Source organism: Cephus cinctus, unplaced genomic scaffold (assembly GCF_000341935.2).
Source record: "Cephus cinctus unplaced genomic scaffold, Ccin1 Ccin1_scaffold0661, whole genome shotgun sequence".
Lineage (NCBI taxonomy): Eukaryota > Metazoa > Arthropoda > Insecta > Hymenoptera > Cephidae > Cephus > Cephus cinctus.
In genome coordinates, this window is record NW_014333290.1 from 349,368 (window position 1) to 366,515 (window position 17,148).

The following is a 17,148-nucleotide window of genomic DNA, read 5'->3' on the forward strand; positions in this document are numbered from 1 at the left end:
TCTAAATCCAAGAAGATTTGGCTGTGAATTCTTCTTGACGTATATAATGAATATCTGCAATTAATATCACTTATTAACACAGCACTGTAAATAACACGAGGAAACTAATATGCTGAAAAGTCCAAAGAGAAAGTTCCAACGGCTTTTCTCGTATAACCGTTCGAACCTATGCAAGTCCCAAAATTCTCTAATTTTTAATACATATTCTTGCCGTTAGAGCGCAGCACATTCAATTATATGAATAAAAGTTACAACCACCTAGCATATACTTCGCCGTTTAATAAACGTAATTAACGGAATGAAAACCAATTATAAATAGTTGCTTAATTAATTTTTTACTATTACAGCCTTGTATTTGAATGAAGATGAAAAAAGTAGACCTACTCGCACCGCTTGCTTACCATAAAAATTGCTGGTTACAATACCGACACTACACTTTAGTACTAAATTCTGCCACACGCGGCGCTAGTGTAGTAATCGTATGGCGGCTCACGATGTAGCAGTGTTCCGTGAGCTTCCATCGCGTTCTGTTTGAGTCAGCGCTAGTAAGCTGCCTATCGGACGCCAAAAAGTGCCTTCATACGCGAGCGAGCGAATCAAAAGGGAACGAGAATGGCAAATGACGGCCACGAGAATGGCACGAGCAACGGGGATGTGCCCGAGATTGAGCTGATTATTAAGGTGAGTTCAAGAAAGCTTAGCAGGTTGAAGTTGATGATATCAGAGAGCCCTGAGCCTTGCTTACAGAAATGGGCGTGGAACGCCAGAACGAGCTGCGCTCGACGATTTCGAGTCTGTTTCCTCACGTATTTCTATAAAACAAAGCACGATTCCGGCGGAATAAACAATCATCCGTGAAGTACAAAGTACCTATGCCTTGGGATATCCGAAAAGTCTATTTTTACTGTGGTTAACTCGAAGTTACCCAGAATCCCTCTCAGCTGTCTTTTGTTTTTTAAAGTGACGTGACTCGATGAAGGTCTCGGCGTCAAGTTAACATCTATATACGTCTTAAACATTTACAAGCAGCGTCGCTGTACGAAAAAATCGTCGGTAATTGCACTGTTCTCAGTTGCCAGAGACAATATTGCCTGTGTTTGCTTTATTTTTAGAAAATGCTGATGAACTGCTACCCAGTGAGCCGGTACGATAGAACTCGTTACGGCGTTGTATCGTGTTAACTGCTGCGGCAGCAGTTCTCTCTCCTTTCTATGTCCTGGTTGTTCTCTCGTTAATGCCTACAAGAAGTAAGAACCTGTGGAATATCTCCTGAACTTGTGTTTGGAGGACGTGTCACGATAGAGTAGAAACGAGATCCGTCCGTTGGCACAGACGGTTGCTTTTTTACTTACCTTTCTCCATTTTACGCTCCATTTTTACTATTTTCGCGACGTCATCGAAATCGCCTATCAAGAACGCTCGCCAATCAATCGATTCTCGCTAACGATCCGTTTCGCTGCTTACACCGTGGCCGGCGAGTAAAAGTAGTGTCGTCGCCTGGGGCTGCTTAGAGAAAAAGTTGTGATCTCCTGTGTAACTTAACGGGGAAATCTTAGGGAAACGTACCTGCCTTGCTATTCCCGAAGGAAATCGAAAAGCTAGCGCGACAGGTTTCCACGTGGCCTGTTGTATGCGACCAATGGCGTGCAAGGTACGACCTCGTATCTCGATAGCTTCCTACGTCCTTCCGCTTGTAATAGAATTTCAGACTACGTGAAAAGTGCTGACACAGCTTAGGAACAACTGTGTACATTATATGTATATATATATATATATATATAGATTATACAGGGAGTATCTGAACATGCGCGACAGGTGGTCACATTGAAAAGCCCTATAAACTTTCAGAAGAGACTCAGAACTTGTAGCCTAGACTTCCTTTGTATTTATCCATACGGTAACGATGTGGAATGCTCACCGCGTCTTAGGGTCAGCGCTCATGTACGCATTTCAATAACTGTACTGGATAAGAATGATGTCGTGCACAGCTTAAAAGGTCTCCAGTGGGTCCTTTTATTATTTTAACCTGAGCACCCTCTACGTAGTCTATGTCCTCAGACGATTTTCCTATACCTTTGTCATTTTTATTGATTTTATCTTTCGCCTTGTATAATAATATTTTTTAGACGTGTTCGATATATCAATCATTTTTAAAAAGTGTATATATATACTGTTGCAATAGGTCTTATTAAGATCTCCAATACTTCAAGATAAACATTTTCCAAACGCTATCACTGATACCGGAACCACCGTCAATACAACGGAAGATTGACAATGATTGTGCTACGAGAATAGGCTCGTTCTCGTCAATTAGAAACAATTAGATAGGAACCGTTTTTAAGAGTGGTACATATACACGGTTATCAATTAGCATCTCATCGAGAACCCGAACGATAGTTTCCCGTCTCGTTCAACTTATTTTCTCGTTGGAACTTAGATAACGTTTGATTTTCACGATGCGCTTCAGTATTGTATCGACTGATAAGATAAAATGTGAATCGATTGTAGAATTGTGTCGAATAACTTTGTCAAGAGTTCGTACTTCTTGATATAGAAAATTCGACTCAGGCAGAATCACGTACGCAGGTCCTTATCAAATTAAATGATAAGATCCTGAAAGGTAAAAAATCTTGCTCGCCATGGACGTAATCACCTTTGTCCCTGGGTCCTTACAAGTCCCTATAACGGAAACTGGCCGACCTTGCACTCGAAGTGTGTCAAACGGGACAGTGAACACCTCCGCCAGGAACGATATCTTTTCTCTAACGTACCGTTAAACTCTTGCATACTCGTTTTCCTTCTTACTGAACATCATTCTCGTATAAAATATTCTGAAAATCATTGTACGACCTCATGCACGGGAGGGCATGAGTAATAAATCGGCGAATTTCTGTATAGTAACTTACGCACGTACAGTATCACCCTGTATCAAATTTTACGCACGTAGAATTACGCAAGAGCTACAGTATCCTGGGATATCCGAGATAACTATTGCACCTTGGAGTTTGGAATCACTAGACGAGACACAGATTAATGATAGTCGAATAAAATACGCCAAGTGACACACAGTGTTAAAATAATAGTAAAGAGTATAAGACTGATCAAACCGAGTGTAGGGCTCTACTTAAAAAACAGCTTTAGGAACTTGATTAATGTTCATTATCATCCGCTTCCAGTCCACTTCCATCGCAAACACTGCACCTACTGTACGTTTTCCAAGTGTATATGGCAAGTGTATATGGCAGGCAAGAGCCATTAGGAAATTTCAGAGAAAAATTTTCTTTCAATACTCGTAATCACGTATTAGCCAATCAACTAACTAATTTTTTGTTGTCCGCCTACACTCGACTCCTCTAGAGTTCTCATTGTCCGGATACCAGCTCAGTAACGTTTCCCACCGTTGACGTTCATTTATCCGCACATCCGCTCTGGATCTTGGCCAAGGAACGTAACTAGCTTCGGTAAGAGCGTATCTTGATTTTTTTCATCCTGCCAAAATTTAGTGTGAAGACTAAGATGACTTTGTATTAATTTTTTTTTCATTGTTGTCCAGAGTGCTTTCCTTCTCTGCATCCTTTTCTGTCTCCTTGATCATTGCGCCATATGAATCATCATCCATCGTTGGGCACCTGCAACAATATATTAAGCGTATATAAGGTATTCGGCCTTCGACGTGGGACTCTGAGTGAAAAAGATGTTGGCTACGATTCGCGTCAAAGATGTCGCTGCCATTAATAGCTTCTTACTAATGCGTCTATGTACAATGTTGTGTACCAGAAGTTACTGAAAGAGCGTCATCTAGCATAGACGTAGATTAGGCTCACGATATTTATTCGAGGAATAATATTTTAACTAAGATAAGCGATATGAATTATTAGGCCACTGATCTTTATTGTTTCAATTAACGTTTTATTGAACTTATTATATAAATCTTTTTAGTGGTACTAAGATATTACACGTATCTGTATAACAGATATACAGCTCTTTGTTGGTTCTGGTTCTCAGTATATTTGAAGCCTAAAACATATCTTTGTATTCTCGTGTAATTCAATATACAGTAAGGGTCTCTGTAGTTTAACGAGCGACTAGACTTGTATATAAGATTTTCCATGTTTTGCAAATAGCGAGCTCCGCTAAGCACGTTTAAACGATAAGGAAACCGACAAACGTTCAGCGCGTATAAGTAAAGGCTACTCGAATGCTCTGTACCAGATATTCAGTACTGAAATTTACTGACTTTACAACTTCTAATCACTTGTTTTAATATTAATTAGCTGATTAGTTAATTTTTGACATTTATATTTGATGTATCCAAGCTTGCGTCTGGTCTTGTTCTTCTTCAATTCAATGATAATCTCGGCCACGTACTTTTTCACGAATTTCACAATGTCTCCGTATTATCCCTGGCGTTCAAGTTTCTTACTGTTTATTTAAATTCATCGAAAACGTCCCGTTCTACGGAGTGCGATTAGCGTTAAGCTGTGAATTTCAATTGCATTGACTTATCGGATTTCGCAGTAAGCCGATAACGACGAGTAGACCAGTAGTTCGTATCGAAGAAGGTCGTCGTATGGTATCCATATCCATTGGCAGAGGTTTATTATTATTTTTTTTTTTCTTAGGCCAATACGCGCTCGACACGCTTTGAATTTCCCGACTTTCGTAAGAGAGAAAGGAGTAGAGGAGGATCCGATCGAAGGCAGGAGATGCCAGTCTAAAGATGGAGAATACATGATTATCCAGCTGCTGACATTTGATCTGAGATTTACATTCTCTGGAGCAACACAAATATCCTGAATTTTATTCTTGGGTTTGCTATCTTATTTACATGGAGAGAGGCACAAGAGATTGAATGATCGAAAAAAGAAACGTCCATTTGTCTTTGCTTCGTTACGATATTTTTAATGAAAACATAAGAGAGCATCTTTAGACTTCATTATGAGATGAGACTGGGCTTTAAATTATAGCCGTTTACCAACTCGCCACGTTTCACGGCACGTGCTCTCAGCTGTGAAAAATCTTGGGATTCCAGGTGCAAGTCGTTTCTAATTGGTTTGATTTCGTTATGAACCTTTGTTATTTGATCCTCCTCGTCTTCTATGCATTTATTGGTGTTTAATTGCAGATTTAATTTGGATCACCTTTTTTTTTGTAGAGGGATTGCAGTGGCTGGCTTAAGGGCGATTTTTGGAACTGATTTGGAGACGTTGGTGTTAGTTCTATGGTTGTCTTCTCGTTAGTTTTCACTGTCTGTCCTGGCTCTGTGTTCAGTCGGTTAATATCCAGTTGCAAAAAAGTTCACTCGAAAGAGTCTTGTAACTAATTCGTACGTCGTTGGACCTACTGACTCGAGCCTTGACTTTCGCGTTGCGCAATAACGAATTCCCAAACCTGGAGAACGGGCTATGCGTCATCAGGCATACGGACTATTATTGAGAAATAGTACGGACACCGTTATAAACCAACTAGAAGATCCTATTTATAACGAGAGCATCGATCAATCGATCAGTCTTGGCCATGAATCTAAAGGGAGAGTGTATGTACACGGTTGGATAGAAATATTCTGTAACCGAAAAAATGGGCGGTAGATATTATTAGAAGAATATGAAAAAAATTAATAATTTTAGATAAGAAATGGTACCTAAAACTTAAAAATTGTAAATTTCTACGTTAAATATAAGATTTCATTAATCTCGCTTGCCGATAGAGATCTTAAGGTCGTAGTAACATTTGAAATTCTCATAAATCAATTATTATCAAAGGATGCCGAAGATCGACCATCTTGTTTTTTTTTTATCAGCCTTTAAATGATTCCGAGCACGGAAATGTTTGTGTCTATTTAAGTTTTATACAGACGACATGTATAAATGGAATTTTTGCTATCACTCAATGATACATTACTATTACAAAAATGAGATACAGCTATAGGTTGTAACATGGCGATTTGAAATTCACGAGATAAGTCCGATAACCTTATACAGATAAATGAAAATGTTTGACCGCCAAGTAATGTATTGATAAAATTTCAGAGTATGGAATTATTATATTATTATTGTTTTTACAGTCTGTATCATTTAAATATTGATGAATTGTACACAGACGTGTTTGCTGATGCTGGTTATTTTCATAGGATCGTGTCAGCATGATGAATAAACCAATGACATCATTTTGTGCCATGACGCTTTAACGGGATGCGGTCACAAGATCAGCCTGAGAAATAGGAATAAAACGAGAATGCAGATAACAACGAGATAATACGATCTACCAGGAAACTTGGAAATACTCATTTCTATAAACATACTACAGTCATCTTTTTCCTAAGCTTAATGACCCTGCCTAAGGAAACCCCTCACTCCCTTTCACATGCTGCCTCATTGTCATTACGATGATTCACTTTTTGGACGACTCCTTTTGCGGCAGACAATAGGCGATCTTTCGTTTACTCTGACATCCAGGTTCCAAATTCATGACGCGTACATTGGAACTACTGGAGACATCGATCGGCACCATCACAAGACTACGAGAGCCTGCTAGACAAATCGTGACACGAATGACTGGAATATACCTTGGGAATGAAAGCAAAAGGAATCTGAATTCAGATAGATATATACGTGGATTATTTTGACGGCATGAAAAGCGTTCAATACGAATTCAATTGTTAGGTTAATAATGATATTTGTGAAAAGATAAAGTGTACTGACAGATATTTTAATTGAATGTCCCTAGGCCTCGACGATCGATGGTCGCAGAAAGGGTGCCTGCCTCTTCTGCCAGGAGTACTTCATGGACCTCTACCTACTGGCAGAACTGAAGACAATCTCCCTGAAAGTGACAACAGTGGATATGCAGAAGCCGCCTCCAGATTTCCGTACAAACTTCCAGGCGACGCCGCCTCCCATACTTATTGACAACGGGGACGCCATCCTGGAGAACGAGAAGATCGAGCGTCACATCATGAAGAACATACCTGGCGGGCACAACCTCTTCGTCCAGGATAAGGAAGTCGCGACTCTCGTCGAGAACCTCTTCAGTGTGAGTTCCGTACCGGGCGAGCTTTCGTAGCTCGTCTGGCCAGCTTCACCGTGGATAACAGTAAGCTCCACTCGCAGAAGCTGAAGTTGCTGTTGCTCAACGCCAAGGACAAGGACAAGGATCCCAAGTCTTCGTCTCTGATGGCCCATCTACGTAAGATTGACGAGCACCTGGGTCGCAAGGGCACGCGCTTCCTGACTGGCGACACCATGTGCTGCTTCGACTGCGAGCTGATGCCACGTTTGCAGCACATCAGGGTCGCTGGCAAGTACTTCGCTGACTTCGAGATCCCGGAAACCCTGGTTCACCTATGGAGATATATGCATCATATGTATAGGCTCGATGCATTCTTGCAGAGCTGTCCTGCCGATCAGGATATCATTAATCATTATAAGTTGCAGCAGGTAAATTATTTTAATTATTTTACGAATATTCTCCTCATTCTAACATTCACATTGCTGCTAGTATAATAATTACATGTAATCTTCCAATACGTAACAACTGTGCCATCTTGCAGAGTATGAAGATGAAGAAGCATGAGGAGCTGGAGACGCCTACCTTCACCACCAGCATCCCCATCGAGGTGAATGAAGATTAGACGGATTGGGCTATTGACGTCGGCAGGCTCGACGTCGTCGGCCCGACGGCGACCCGGCACCGTCCGCAAATCCCATACGTAGCGCAAAGAAAAAAAAAGGTTCCTGTCGCGCCCTTCAACGACCCAATGCCATCGTGGCTCGATCGTGTCGACGCTGTTTCCTAATCGGCACATGTATACACACACACATACGCACCGTAATACGTGCATGCTAATACACACCTGACACGCACGAGATTACACGTGCGTGCACGCATACACACGCGCTTACGCATATTCATTAAAAGTGCATCAAACTTAACGTAAATGAATTTATGAAATTAATCATATACCGATAAGGCCCGGTGCCGGACCTTAGATCGACAATGCTTCCTTTTTATCGCAAGAGACACTTTCAAACAACCTTTAAAGCTTACGTAACCTCGGACAACTGAATTCCACAATTTTTTGTTCACTCCTTACACACCTGTTATATATATATATACATATATATTCCTGTACCCCTTAACCTACTTCCTTAATTTTTCTTCCTATCTAGTGTTGTCATTCGCGCTTATGTACCGGAAGTACATAACTTCCAACTTCTTAAAGGTCTTCGACCTGTGCCCCTTGTCCCTTACTGATTTCATCAAACGTTTTCACTTGCTTGTGACGCGCATCATTACCTGATTTAAGTGCTCTCGTAAAAATCGGCGACGTTCATGCCGGGACGTCCTTTTTTTGACAGGAAGAAGGAAGAAATAAGTAAAGAGAAAACGTAGTACTGTGCCAAACTTGTCGAGGAATAATCACACGTTACCGGTAATTGCAATCCATAAAAAAAAAAACAATTTTTCGAATACAAAGCGAGTTGCTCCTAATCTCTTGCAAAATGTTCATCTTTACTTACCATGTACGAATATTTGTACTCGACTCTGTGTTTACTGGTAATGATTTTTTCTGTAATCTGGCAGGACTCGCAAATCATTAGTCTCTAGTGAAAAGATGAGACTTTTAGAAAATCTTATGAAACTTAGGAGTGAACCGTTTTGAATTTTCTATCATTATACGATCTACAAGTCGGTAATTCGTGCAAGTATCAATTTCACGATTATTTATGCCATTAATTGACAGATATGATCGTGTGGTACATTCAGTCTTTACCATCACACATGACAAATCAACGGACATGGCAATAAAGTAACTAGATGAAGAAACGCGAAACATCTCTCTTATCTCTGCGTATCCTTATAGCGAGTCAATGATAAACGATGACAAATTTAACCATCGCTATTCTGTATTATTATATTATAAAATATTGTATTACTACATTTTGGTTTATATTCTTAGGAGTCAATATACCAGTGTTTACAGTAATATTATGTCTCTTTATTCTTACCAAATACCTTATCGCATTATAATTCGTGAATGAATTAAAACAGCCTAAATGTCTACCAAGTCGTCCTCAACAAGAGTATGGTGAGTAATTCTCAGGATAGTCACGACGAGAAAAATATGTCTCGCCAGTGCCACCAAGAACAAGAAGAACGAATATAAAGAAAAAAATAAGTTTTCGAGGGGTTGGATAGGTGTTGGAATAAGTTTTAAAATAGGCAGCCGGCTTCCCCTTCCTCATGTTCTATTACTATGCCTTCCATTCATAAATAGGAGGTACTCGTCGTAGCGGCGGCCATCTTGACTACGTGAATGAAAGAAGCTTCTTTTATTTTGACCCGAAAACGACTTTTTGGTGTATTACGCTTATGAAGATCGAGGAAAGCATCCTTCAAGGAATATCGACGGGCAGCGCGTACAGATTTGGCTTGTGATGATAGTCAAGATGGCATGGTACAATGTTAGAAATGAGGTGCGTAGTACCGAAACGCAGTGCACAGCTGATCAGTGGTCTAGACGGACGGTCGGCGCTCGTTCGTAATTTTGAAAACGCTCGATAAAATTAACATCCAAAGTGTGATATGAGCCACGAGATAGACGGTGTTTCCTCGTGAGGAGGAATTACACAATTCGTAAACTAATATTCAGCCACGAGTGTTTTTAAAAGTGATTCAAGTGAGCGTGACCGTACTTACCTCTGGACGTTTCAATGGTTGCCGTCCGGTGAGTGTACACCTACCTTCGACAATCATTTATGATACTTACAACTACGCGTACACGACATTTCTGTTTTCGTACGCATATTATACGATGGAGTCGCTGCGTTTTTATTATATACAATAAGGCGAACCGCCAATCATGACGTGTTGACCGTTTCAGGAGTCGGGTACTGCAGGCACAATATGATTGGCACGATCTCACCTATCTATGCTTAATACTTCGGTACTCCGATTTCTCATAAGGATACATATATTTATGATTAATATACTCGATATGAGTGTTTATAGAAAGTAGTAGGAAAAGAATTACAAGCGTGACCCCGCGTAAACCTGGCACTCATGTAGTTGGCTGTTTCTATCGATACAGAAATGCCGGTTGATCATATGCTAATGTCTTAACCTCTACTATATGATATCGCAGTGCGAAATCAATTATTGTTACTGCAGTAAACGCAATGATTATTACATACATATACATATATGCATTGTAACATAATGAGATTATCCAGAAATAAAAACATTGAAGTATCACAGGAAGACGCTCAACAGTTTCTAACGACGTTACCATAGCTTCGAATTGATATACGATTCGGTTTATTTTGTAAAGATTGAGAAAAGCGTCAACGTGAGATCAGAGAGAAATAAAAATAACGTTATTTCCAAGGTTATGTTTATTTTTAACATATCCAACAGAGTCATCGACTTTTAAATTCTGTATCGAACGTCATCAGTTTCATACGAATTTGATTAACGTTTTCTTTAGTACTTTCTTCTTCAGGTTCTATCTGTCCCACCTGCGAAAATGCTTTGCCGATCTTCAACTGTTTACTATTGTCTTTTAACGTCATATGTAGAGAACTTTATTTTTAAAAGTTTACGCAAGTTGATGAATGATTGAACGATCTCTCTCTCCCTCTCATAGTCTCTTGATAGCAGTGTTTCGAAATAATGTCGGAGCCAAGGGCTTACCGACTGTCTTCCTTACCTTAACCTTGCACGGTTTGGACGACTCCCCGACGCTTCCTTCACGAGGGTCGTCGAGCTTTCTTGGCTTAATCGAACAGTACAGTAGACGTTCGGGATAAAAGCCAAAGTACACGATATAACAGAGGATTAAATAACAACAGCGTCCAATTGCAGTAGCAGAGATGCATGATTGAATGAACAGGAACAATATAAAAGTACACAATGTATAAGTGATAGAATTCAAATATGAACAGATGCATAAAAGATTTCCAATATCAATGTCTAAAGGTTCGACCTGGTTACCGTAGCGGGTGGCTTTTATTTTTAAAAGTTTGCACACGCTAGATGGATTCTCGTGGTCGTCGTTGTATCGTTTCCCGCGTACGTCAGTTTGACGGGCTGACGTAGTACGATGGGTTGCGACGCCGTTGGAACAGGTGTCGGCGAAAAGCTTCTTGTGCTTCTCGCGAAACCAATAAACTATCAAGTCTGAAACAGAGAGAGAGAAAGAGAGAGAGAGAGAGAGAGATAACCGTGTCGTGGTCACGGGTTTATTTACATCCTGTCCTATTGGCACGACTATCGGTTTCCTAGGTTTACGAAATCAGATAAGATTCTCTGGGTTTTAGTCGTCTGGATAGCAAAGTCGAAGAGCTGGAAATCCTTATTCTCTTTTTTCTCTTATTTCCTCTCTTTGAGACACTCCATTCTGGTCCCTCTTTCTCTCCATCTCAATCTTCCGTTCTCTCCCTCTGTCTCTCCTAGGTATTCCATGACACAAATATCTTCCCGGCAACCAAGAATTCCGCTTTTCCTTTCTCCTTACCTCTCGGCGAACGCACTCTCAGTCCCATACTCTCTTTTTGCTCCTCTTCGTCTTCTCCCCGCTTTTCTCTTACCTCGTTCTTTCCAACCATATCCCGACTGATTCCTAATACCGCCACCTGCCGAAGAAAAAATCTGGCACGCGTCTCAATCTCGCAATTGCTATACCAGCCTTTACCCACTATCCTAACGAAAACTGGCGTAGCTTTGGTTGTGCTTGAACGAGTTTGCACAATCGCTGCTCCTAGCATACCGGAACGAATTCGATAATATCACTTGAAAAGGCGTCCACAAAGGTCAATCTTCAGTTCATATTCAAATAAGATACTTTTGTGATCATTATTATGTCTGACTCTCAGATTATTCAAGTCACATTAATTTTACCTAAAGATGGAAAGACGGATGTCATGAATTGTCGTATCAACTAATATTTCACGTCCTACGATTTATACTCGAACAAATCTTTTACTATGTTCGTAATATCGTATTGCTCAACGTATCCTGTCACTCTAAGGATTCGTGGCCACGTGCCAGGAGGACGTCATTATTCTTTAATAACGCCTTACAGTGTGTTTACCGATGCATACGTGAACGCTCGTTTTTCAATGTTCCTCGAACGTTCGTAGGCAGCGAGAGCAGTCAAAATCAGACAGGACAAGATGGCAATGGCTAGGTATAACGCGTGTGGCACTATATAACTCGCGCGTGTGGCACGTACAGTGCCGGCTAATTATGTGGCACTCCTCCGGCACGCGGCACAGGTGTCCACCGCAACCCGGTGCCTGCCAAGTCCGCCGATCTACGTTACTGTAGCTCTCGGTTAGCCCGAGCGAACTGTGCCTTGCTCTTGAAAAATGGGTCAGTCGCGTTTATAAATACGAGGGTGTATCGGGAAACCGCATGGAAAGCGCCCCCGCTGCCATCGTCGACGAGTCTCATGCTCTCCTACGTCTTCATCCACGTCATCTTCTTCCTCGTTTGCTATAGCATTTTAGGGTTCATATGGATTTTTATTCCTTTAGTGTTGATAATGTTTTAAATTGAGCATACATATCGTATATATCATGGACGGTCCGGATTTTGCGTATATACTCACTGGCTACGACAGCAACCCCTCCCCCTTCCTTCATCACCACCCCTACATAGAGTACAGTGAGGAGAGGATGTGGACGGTAAGGACTCGATGGAAACTCGCCAAGAATAACGAAGCTTACACCTGGCACCCGCAGGTAGGCCCTGCCAGGAGGATGGGGGCCCACGATGGGGGAGTGCCACTGCTCTAACATCGCCATCATGCAGCTGTTCCATGAGCTGAAGCAGCAGTTTCCTGCGCTCCCCGACCACGTCGTCTCCCAGTGCATCGCCCAGGTAGACCCTAGAGTCCGCTTGCTCGGGGAAACCATGAGAACCTTTTGGTTATCTCTATATAGATTTTCCTCGAGTTCCTCGTTAACACCTCTCATCATGTTCATCTTACTAAGACATCGTCCTAGAGTTATCGCTTGAACTCTCTCAGGATGAACTCATCACGTTGTCACGTATCCGTCCTATCATCATTATACATACTTATTGCATGGAGTGCGCGTTGTGTTTGTTTTACAGTTAAGGGTTGTGACCCGACCCGAGGTAGTCCCGGGTAACTTTAACCCTGTAGAAGATGCACGAGACAGTAAAAATTGTATTTTTCGGGTTTTCGAGATATATATAAACTGTCTAAGGCATGCTCGATAGCTTACGGGAGGTACGCGTGTGTTGCAGAACAGCCACGATCGGGAGACATGTGCACGGAGGCTTCGTGCGACGCAGGACGCGCGGCCGTCGCCCGGCGCGTTTCCACCGCCAGCCCCTGTCCCAGCACAGCCGACCCCTTGCGCCATGAATTCCAATTCCTCGCGTGCCCATCGGCCCGCGTCCTTAGACATTGGCTTAACACGACGATGTCCCGTCACTTGCCCACGTGTACCTATCCAGCATCCGTCCCATGTTGCGCCATCCTCTGCCCCGGCGGCTTGTCCCGCCAGAGGATTCTTCGACGACCTCAACACCCCCAACCACGCCGGCTTCGAGCTCAACGTCAACGTCGCGTGCAGTCCAGCTAGCAATCGCGGTACGCATTACGTCAGCTCGAACTCTTAGATCATCATCCACGTTAACAGGGCGCGAGCTCGTATAATATATAAATATTCTAGCCTGGACTAAAGATACCCTATATATTTTAATCGTTCCATTACTACCCTCTGCCTACGAACGTGATCATATGATCAATGCGTGCTACTACTGGTCTCTGTGTGACATCCACCTTGATTGCGCTAATCCGTCTTTCTGTCTTTGCTGTGATCCTTGCGAGTTTACTTTTACTTCTCCTATGCCAGCTTTTCTTCGACTAATCGTGATCCGTGTTTATCTAATACCATTGAAGAAGATCGTTTTTGTCATAGAGTGGTTGTACCTTTTTTTTCATTTTTTTGGGGGTGGGGGGTATGTTGTTTAGATTTTCGAACGGTACCACCAAGTACCGGTAAACGAAGCGATCTGGTCGTGGAACCACGACCTCACTACGCCGACCCCTTGGCAGCGAATGTGAGTAACGGACCCAACGGTACTCCTGTGGTTGATCATACGCGAAGCTACACTTCCGTCAGTCTCACCCTGAGGCCACCGTCGTCCGAGCCACAACCACCTATCGATATACGCTCACAGGGCTCGAGTTTGACTTACTCGACATCCTCTGTCGATCCTAGGGGTTTTCAGAGTAGACTTCAGATCAGCATCGGTCCAGGAAACGTAGGCAGTGTAGCTGCTGCCAGGATCAGACCTCCTATGGGTCCTACAAGACCAACTACTCTGTTAACTCCACAGCAAACAACACCTCATCGACCTCCAGGTACCAATTAATTGATTCAATTGTAATTGACAATCGAGTAATAAATTTTTGCTTTTATCCATCAGGCCTACCAGCTGGTCCACCTAGTCAATTACCAAGACCAACGACGACCATGAGTGCTCCAACGACGACCATGAGTGCTCCAACGACACCCTCCGTTCCCCAGGTCGGCAATGTTCCTGTCGCCCCTAGCAGCCTCCCTACGACCCCTTCGGCACCCTCGACTCCACCTCCGTTGGCACCACGTGCTACAACCAACAACGCCTCTTCCTCGACGACCGCCGAACCCGCTAGATCGCCGCTCAACCAAGGTGGATTAAAGTTTTCTATCACCTTGTTGCACTTCTCATATATTTACCTGAGAGTCACACGTTCACGCGCACGCCCACGCTAGTACTCCGCAGCATCGATATTTACGCATTCCTGACCCACGCCCGGCTATACATAGAGTCACGCATACTATTACTCACGCAAATCTCTGCCTTCTACTATACTTACATATGTATGTTGTACGATACTCTGTTTTTCCTCTGCTTTACAATACTGTATTCTCTTTTCTTACACTCTGTTTTAAGTCGTTGCAATTGATTGTATTTTTTTAATCTGTACTTTGTACTGTTTTTTGCTCTCTCTGAGATTACTATTGAGTAATCAATATTGGACATCTGTGACTGTTCCGTATATGTTGTTTAAATATCATCCAACGTCATTCAGACCACCTAGACAAAATACTGTTATCTTCGAGCGATAACGACAAATCACGGTTTTATATAGGAGGACAAAATACGACTCTCCCTGCAGAATACTTGGTTCTGTTAAAAGTACCGCGTAGTACTAGCTTTACTCTCTATGGATCTTGACACTGCGTTGAGTAAGGCGGATATTTACACACGTGGACACGTCGTGCGATTCGTGTGTTTCCTTCTTTCAGTCACGGGTACGAAGAAAATATTATTCCTGTTATATGTGTTGCAGTCGCGGAGCGTCAAAGGCGGTTAGTCGAGGAACAGTTGGTCAGGCGAGATAGATTGGCATCGGAATTGAGGGCTGAAAAGGGAAGACTGGAAGCTATGAAGAGGGAATTAGAATCCCTGGCGAGACCGTTGGACTCGACGTTACCACCACAGGTAGGAGTAGAAAAATGTTTGAAAAAATTATTTGTCTAATGGCTGATCTGTTGATTTAGGAACTAAAGAGAAAGCTGAGAAGCGAAATTTATCAACTACAGGTAGAGTGCGACAGGCTTGCTGACGAGGTGGACCAGAGATCCGATCCACGAGGTGCGTAACCGACTGGACAACCTGAGTGTCCAGGAACTTTCCTATGAAATCCAGCCACACGATGACACGTTTCAGTACCTCTTGGGGAGACGAATGAGGAGTTTTATCAGGGCATTTATACGGGGCAACCGTTTGTCCCTGTGCCCTTTAATGCCAGTCCGCCACCGCTGCCCAGTCAACCTCCTGCATGGGAACCAGCCCCGTCCAGGAACACTATACCCAACGTTAATATTGATCCTGATCGAGATGATCGGGATGGTCCCTCCTGGGTCTGCAAGATGTGCACTTTCGATAATCATCCTCTGATGGACAAGTGCGAACAGTGCGACATGCCCAGGCTGCTCAACCATAATACAGGTACGGCATCGATAAAGACCTCACCCAGGTCCATCTCCATTGACAATTCGAGGCCACTGTTGTCCACGAAATCTTTGGCAGATGCGAAATCCAGAAAATAAGAATCCACGTTTGCCGATGTTTGATAATTTTGAATTAATAATCGCATGCCTCATAACGTGATACGTTTATCAATTGAGTGATGATTATCTTTTATTTAATGCTATTCTAATAATGTAACAGTACCTCGTTATTTGTGATATTAATCAACGTTTTCGCGCACGTATTGAATGTTTTATTAATTACTAGGCCGACGTAATTCCGTACCTCTTTTAGTGTACATACGATGCTTCGTGGAATATTAATTTGTATATATGGTAAATGTCTTAATAAATATATTTCATAATTATGTGCATTCGTTTATTGGCTTATTTGCCTGCCATGACCATGACGTGTGCTTTTTTTTGCGTTTACGAATTATTTGATACTGGACTGTACTATGTTGTTTAACATTACGTTTTATATTTCCTCTTGTGTACCAATGCGGAAGGTAATACTATGCTTCGTACTTTTATCACCTTACCAGCCATTAATGGATAATAGGGAATTATTGAGAGAGGGGAGGGGAGATCGTGAACTTTAGAATACAAGGTAGGTAACCTTTAGTAACGAAGCAAATCACTTTCTAGGAAAGGAGTAATAAGACGTAATGATTTTCGTGATTAGTATTTGAATAATACAAAATCTTTGCATAACTTTTCAGTATGAATGACAATTGTTTTTTTTTACGTAACCATGCAAAGCATTGTGTTAATAATTCGGTTGTGCTGTTAATTAAATCTTGTTTAATCGTCAGATATTATGTAATTCTCAGGTGAAACGCAAGATATTCATATACGAGTGACCCATCATCATAACTTTTCGCCGAGACGTAAGTGATTTTGACGGATTTAACGATTTCGTAATAGATGTCGTTAGAATAAAAAATTGAGGGATGTTAATTATATTGTTTACAGGAACGGTGCATAGTTGGGTGGTATGATGTGAACTGAATTAGAGACCTAAAAACTGTACATATAATTATTTTAATTAAATAAAAAGAGGTAATAGGGATTTAAGTGACTGATACGAAAA

General features: G+C 41.9%; 2 protein-coding genes and 1 long non-coding RNA gene across 7 annotated transcripts; all 3 read left to right on the forward strand.

The window, feature by feature from the left end:
- The first annotated feature begins 482 nt into the window (after positions 1–482).
- LOC107269458 (chloride intracellular channel exc-4) lies at positions 483–8,986 on the forward strand. Its single transcript, XM_015743322.2, has 4 exons — positions 483–681; positions 6,727–7,032; positions 7,110–7,436; positions 7,550–8,986. The coding sequence occupies exons 1-4, from the start codon at positions 613–615 to the stop codon at positions 7,628–7,630; spliced, it is 783 nt and encodes a 260-aa protein (XP_015598808.1). The 5' UTR covers positions 483–612; the 3' UTR covers positions 7,631–8,986.
- Positions 982–6,720, forward strand: LOC112494593. 2 transcript variants are annotated; one of them, XR_003060178.1, is made up of 6 exons: positions 982–1,053; positions 1,113–3,206; positions 3,358–3,461; positions 3,554–4,546; positions 4,623–5,032; positions 5,156–6,720. It is a non-coding gene; the product is annotated as an uncharacterized LOC112494593 (long non-coding RNA). The 2 variants fall into 2 exon arrangements; XR_003060179.1 differs by lacking the exon at positions 982–1,053 and having other exon boundaries at positions 1,821–3,206; positions 3,554–3,657; positions 5,156–6,710.
- Positions 8,987–9,389: 403 nt separating the features above from the next.
- LOC107269445 (TGF-beta-activated kinase 1 and MAP3K7-binding protein 3) lies at positions 9,390–17,127 on the forward strand. Of its 4 annotated transcripts, XM_015743297.2 has the most exons (10): positions 9,390–9,727; positions 12,744–12,882; positions 13,273–13,621; positions 14,006–14,398; positions 14,464–14,709; positions 15,374–15,525; positions 15,585–15,678; positions 15,754–16,035; positions 16,889–16,945; positions 17,031–17,127. In XM_015743297.2, exons 2-10 carry the CDS (start codon positions 12,775–12,777, stop codon positions 17,054–17,056), a joined length of 1,707 nt encoding a protein of 568 aa, XP_015598783.1. In that variant the 5' UTR covers positions 9,390–9,727; positions 12,744–12,774; the 3' UTR covers positions 17,057–17,127. The 4 variants fall into 4 exon arrangements, with proteins under 4 accessions (XP_015598783.1, XP_015598782.1, XP_015598781.1 ...); XM_015743296.2 differs by lacking the exons at positions 16,889–16,945; positions 17,031–17,127 and having other exon boundaries at positions 9,394–9,727; positions 12,748–12,882; positions 15,754–16,423; XM_015743295.2 differs by lacking the exons at positions 16,889–16,945; positions 17,031–17,127 and having other exon boundaries at positions 9,395–9,727; positions 15,754–16,423.
- Positions 17,128–17,148: the final 21 nt, after the last annotated feature.

What these genes read in the sequence shown, in the direction of transcription:
- LOC107269458 (XM_015743322.2), top strand. Translation starts at nt 613, where the DNA reads ATGGCAAATGACGGCCACGAGAATGGCACGAGCAACGGGGATGTGCCC. An exon ending in TCGTCGAGAACCTCTTCAGT is followed by an intron (nt 7,033 to 7,109) that starts GTGAGTTCCGTA and finishes CTCCACTCGCAG; the next exon opens with AAGCTGAAGTTGCTGTTGCT. An exon ending in ATCATTATAAGTTGCAGCAG is followed by an intron (nt 7,437 to 7,549) that starts GTAAATTATTTT and finishes GCCATCTTGCAG; the next exon opens with AGTATGAAGATGAAGAAGCA.
- LOC107269445 (XM_015743296.2), top strand. Translation starts at nt 12,775, where the DNA reads ATGGGGGAGTGCCACTGCTCTAACATCGCCATCATGCAGCTGTTCCAT. An exon ending in TAGATCGCCGCTCAACCAAG is followed by an intron (nt 14,710 to 15,373) that starts GTGGATTAAAGT and finishes TATGTGTTGCAG; the next exon opens with TCGCGGAGCGTCAAAGGCGG. An exon ending in CCAGAGATCCGATCCACGAG is followed by an intron (nt 15,679 to 15,753) that starts GTGCGTAACCGA and finishes GACACGTTTCAG; the next exon opens with TACCTCTTGGGGAGACGAAT.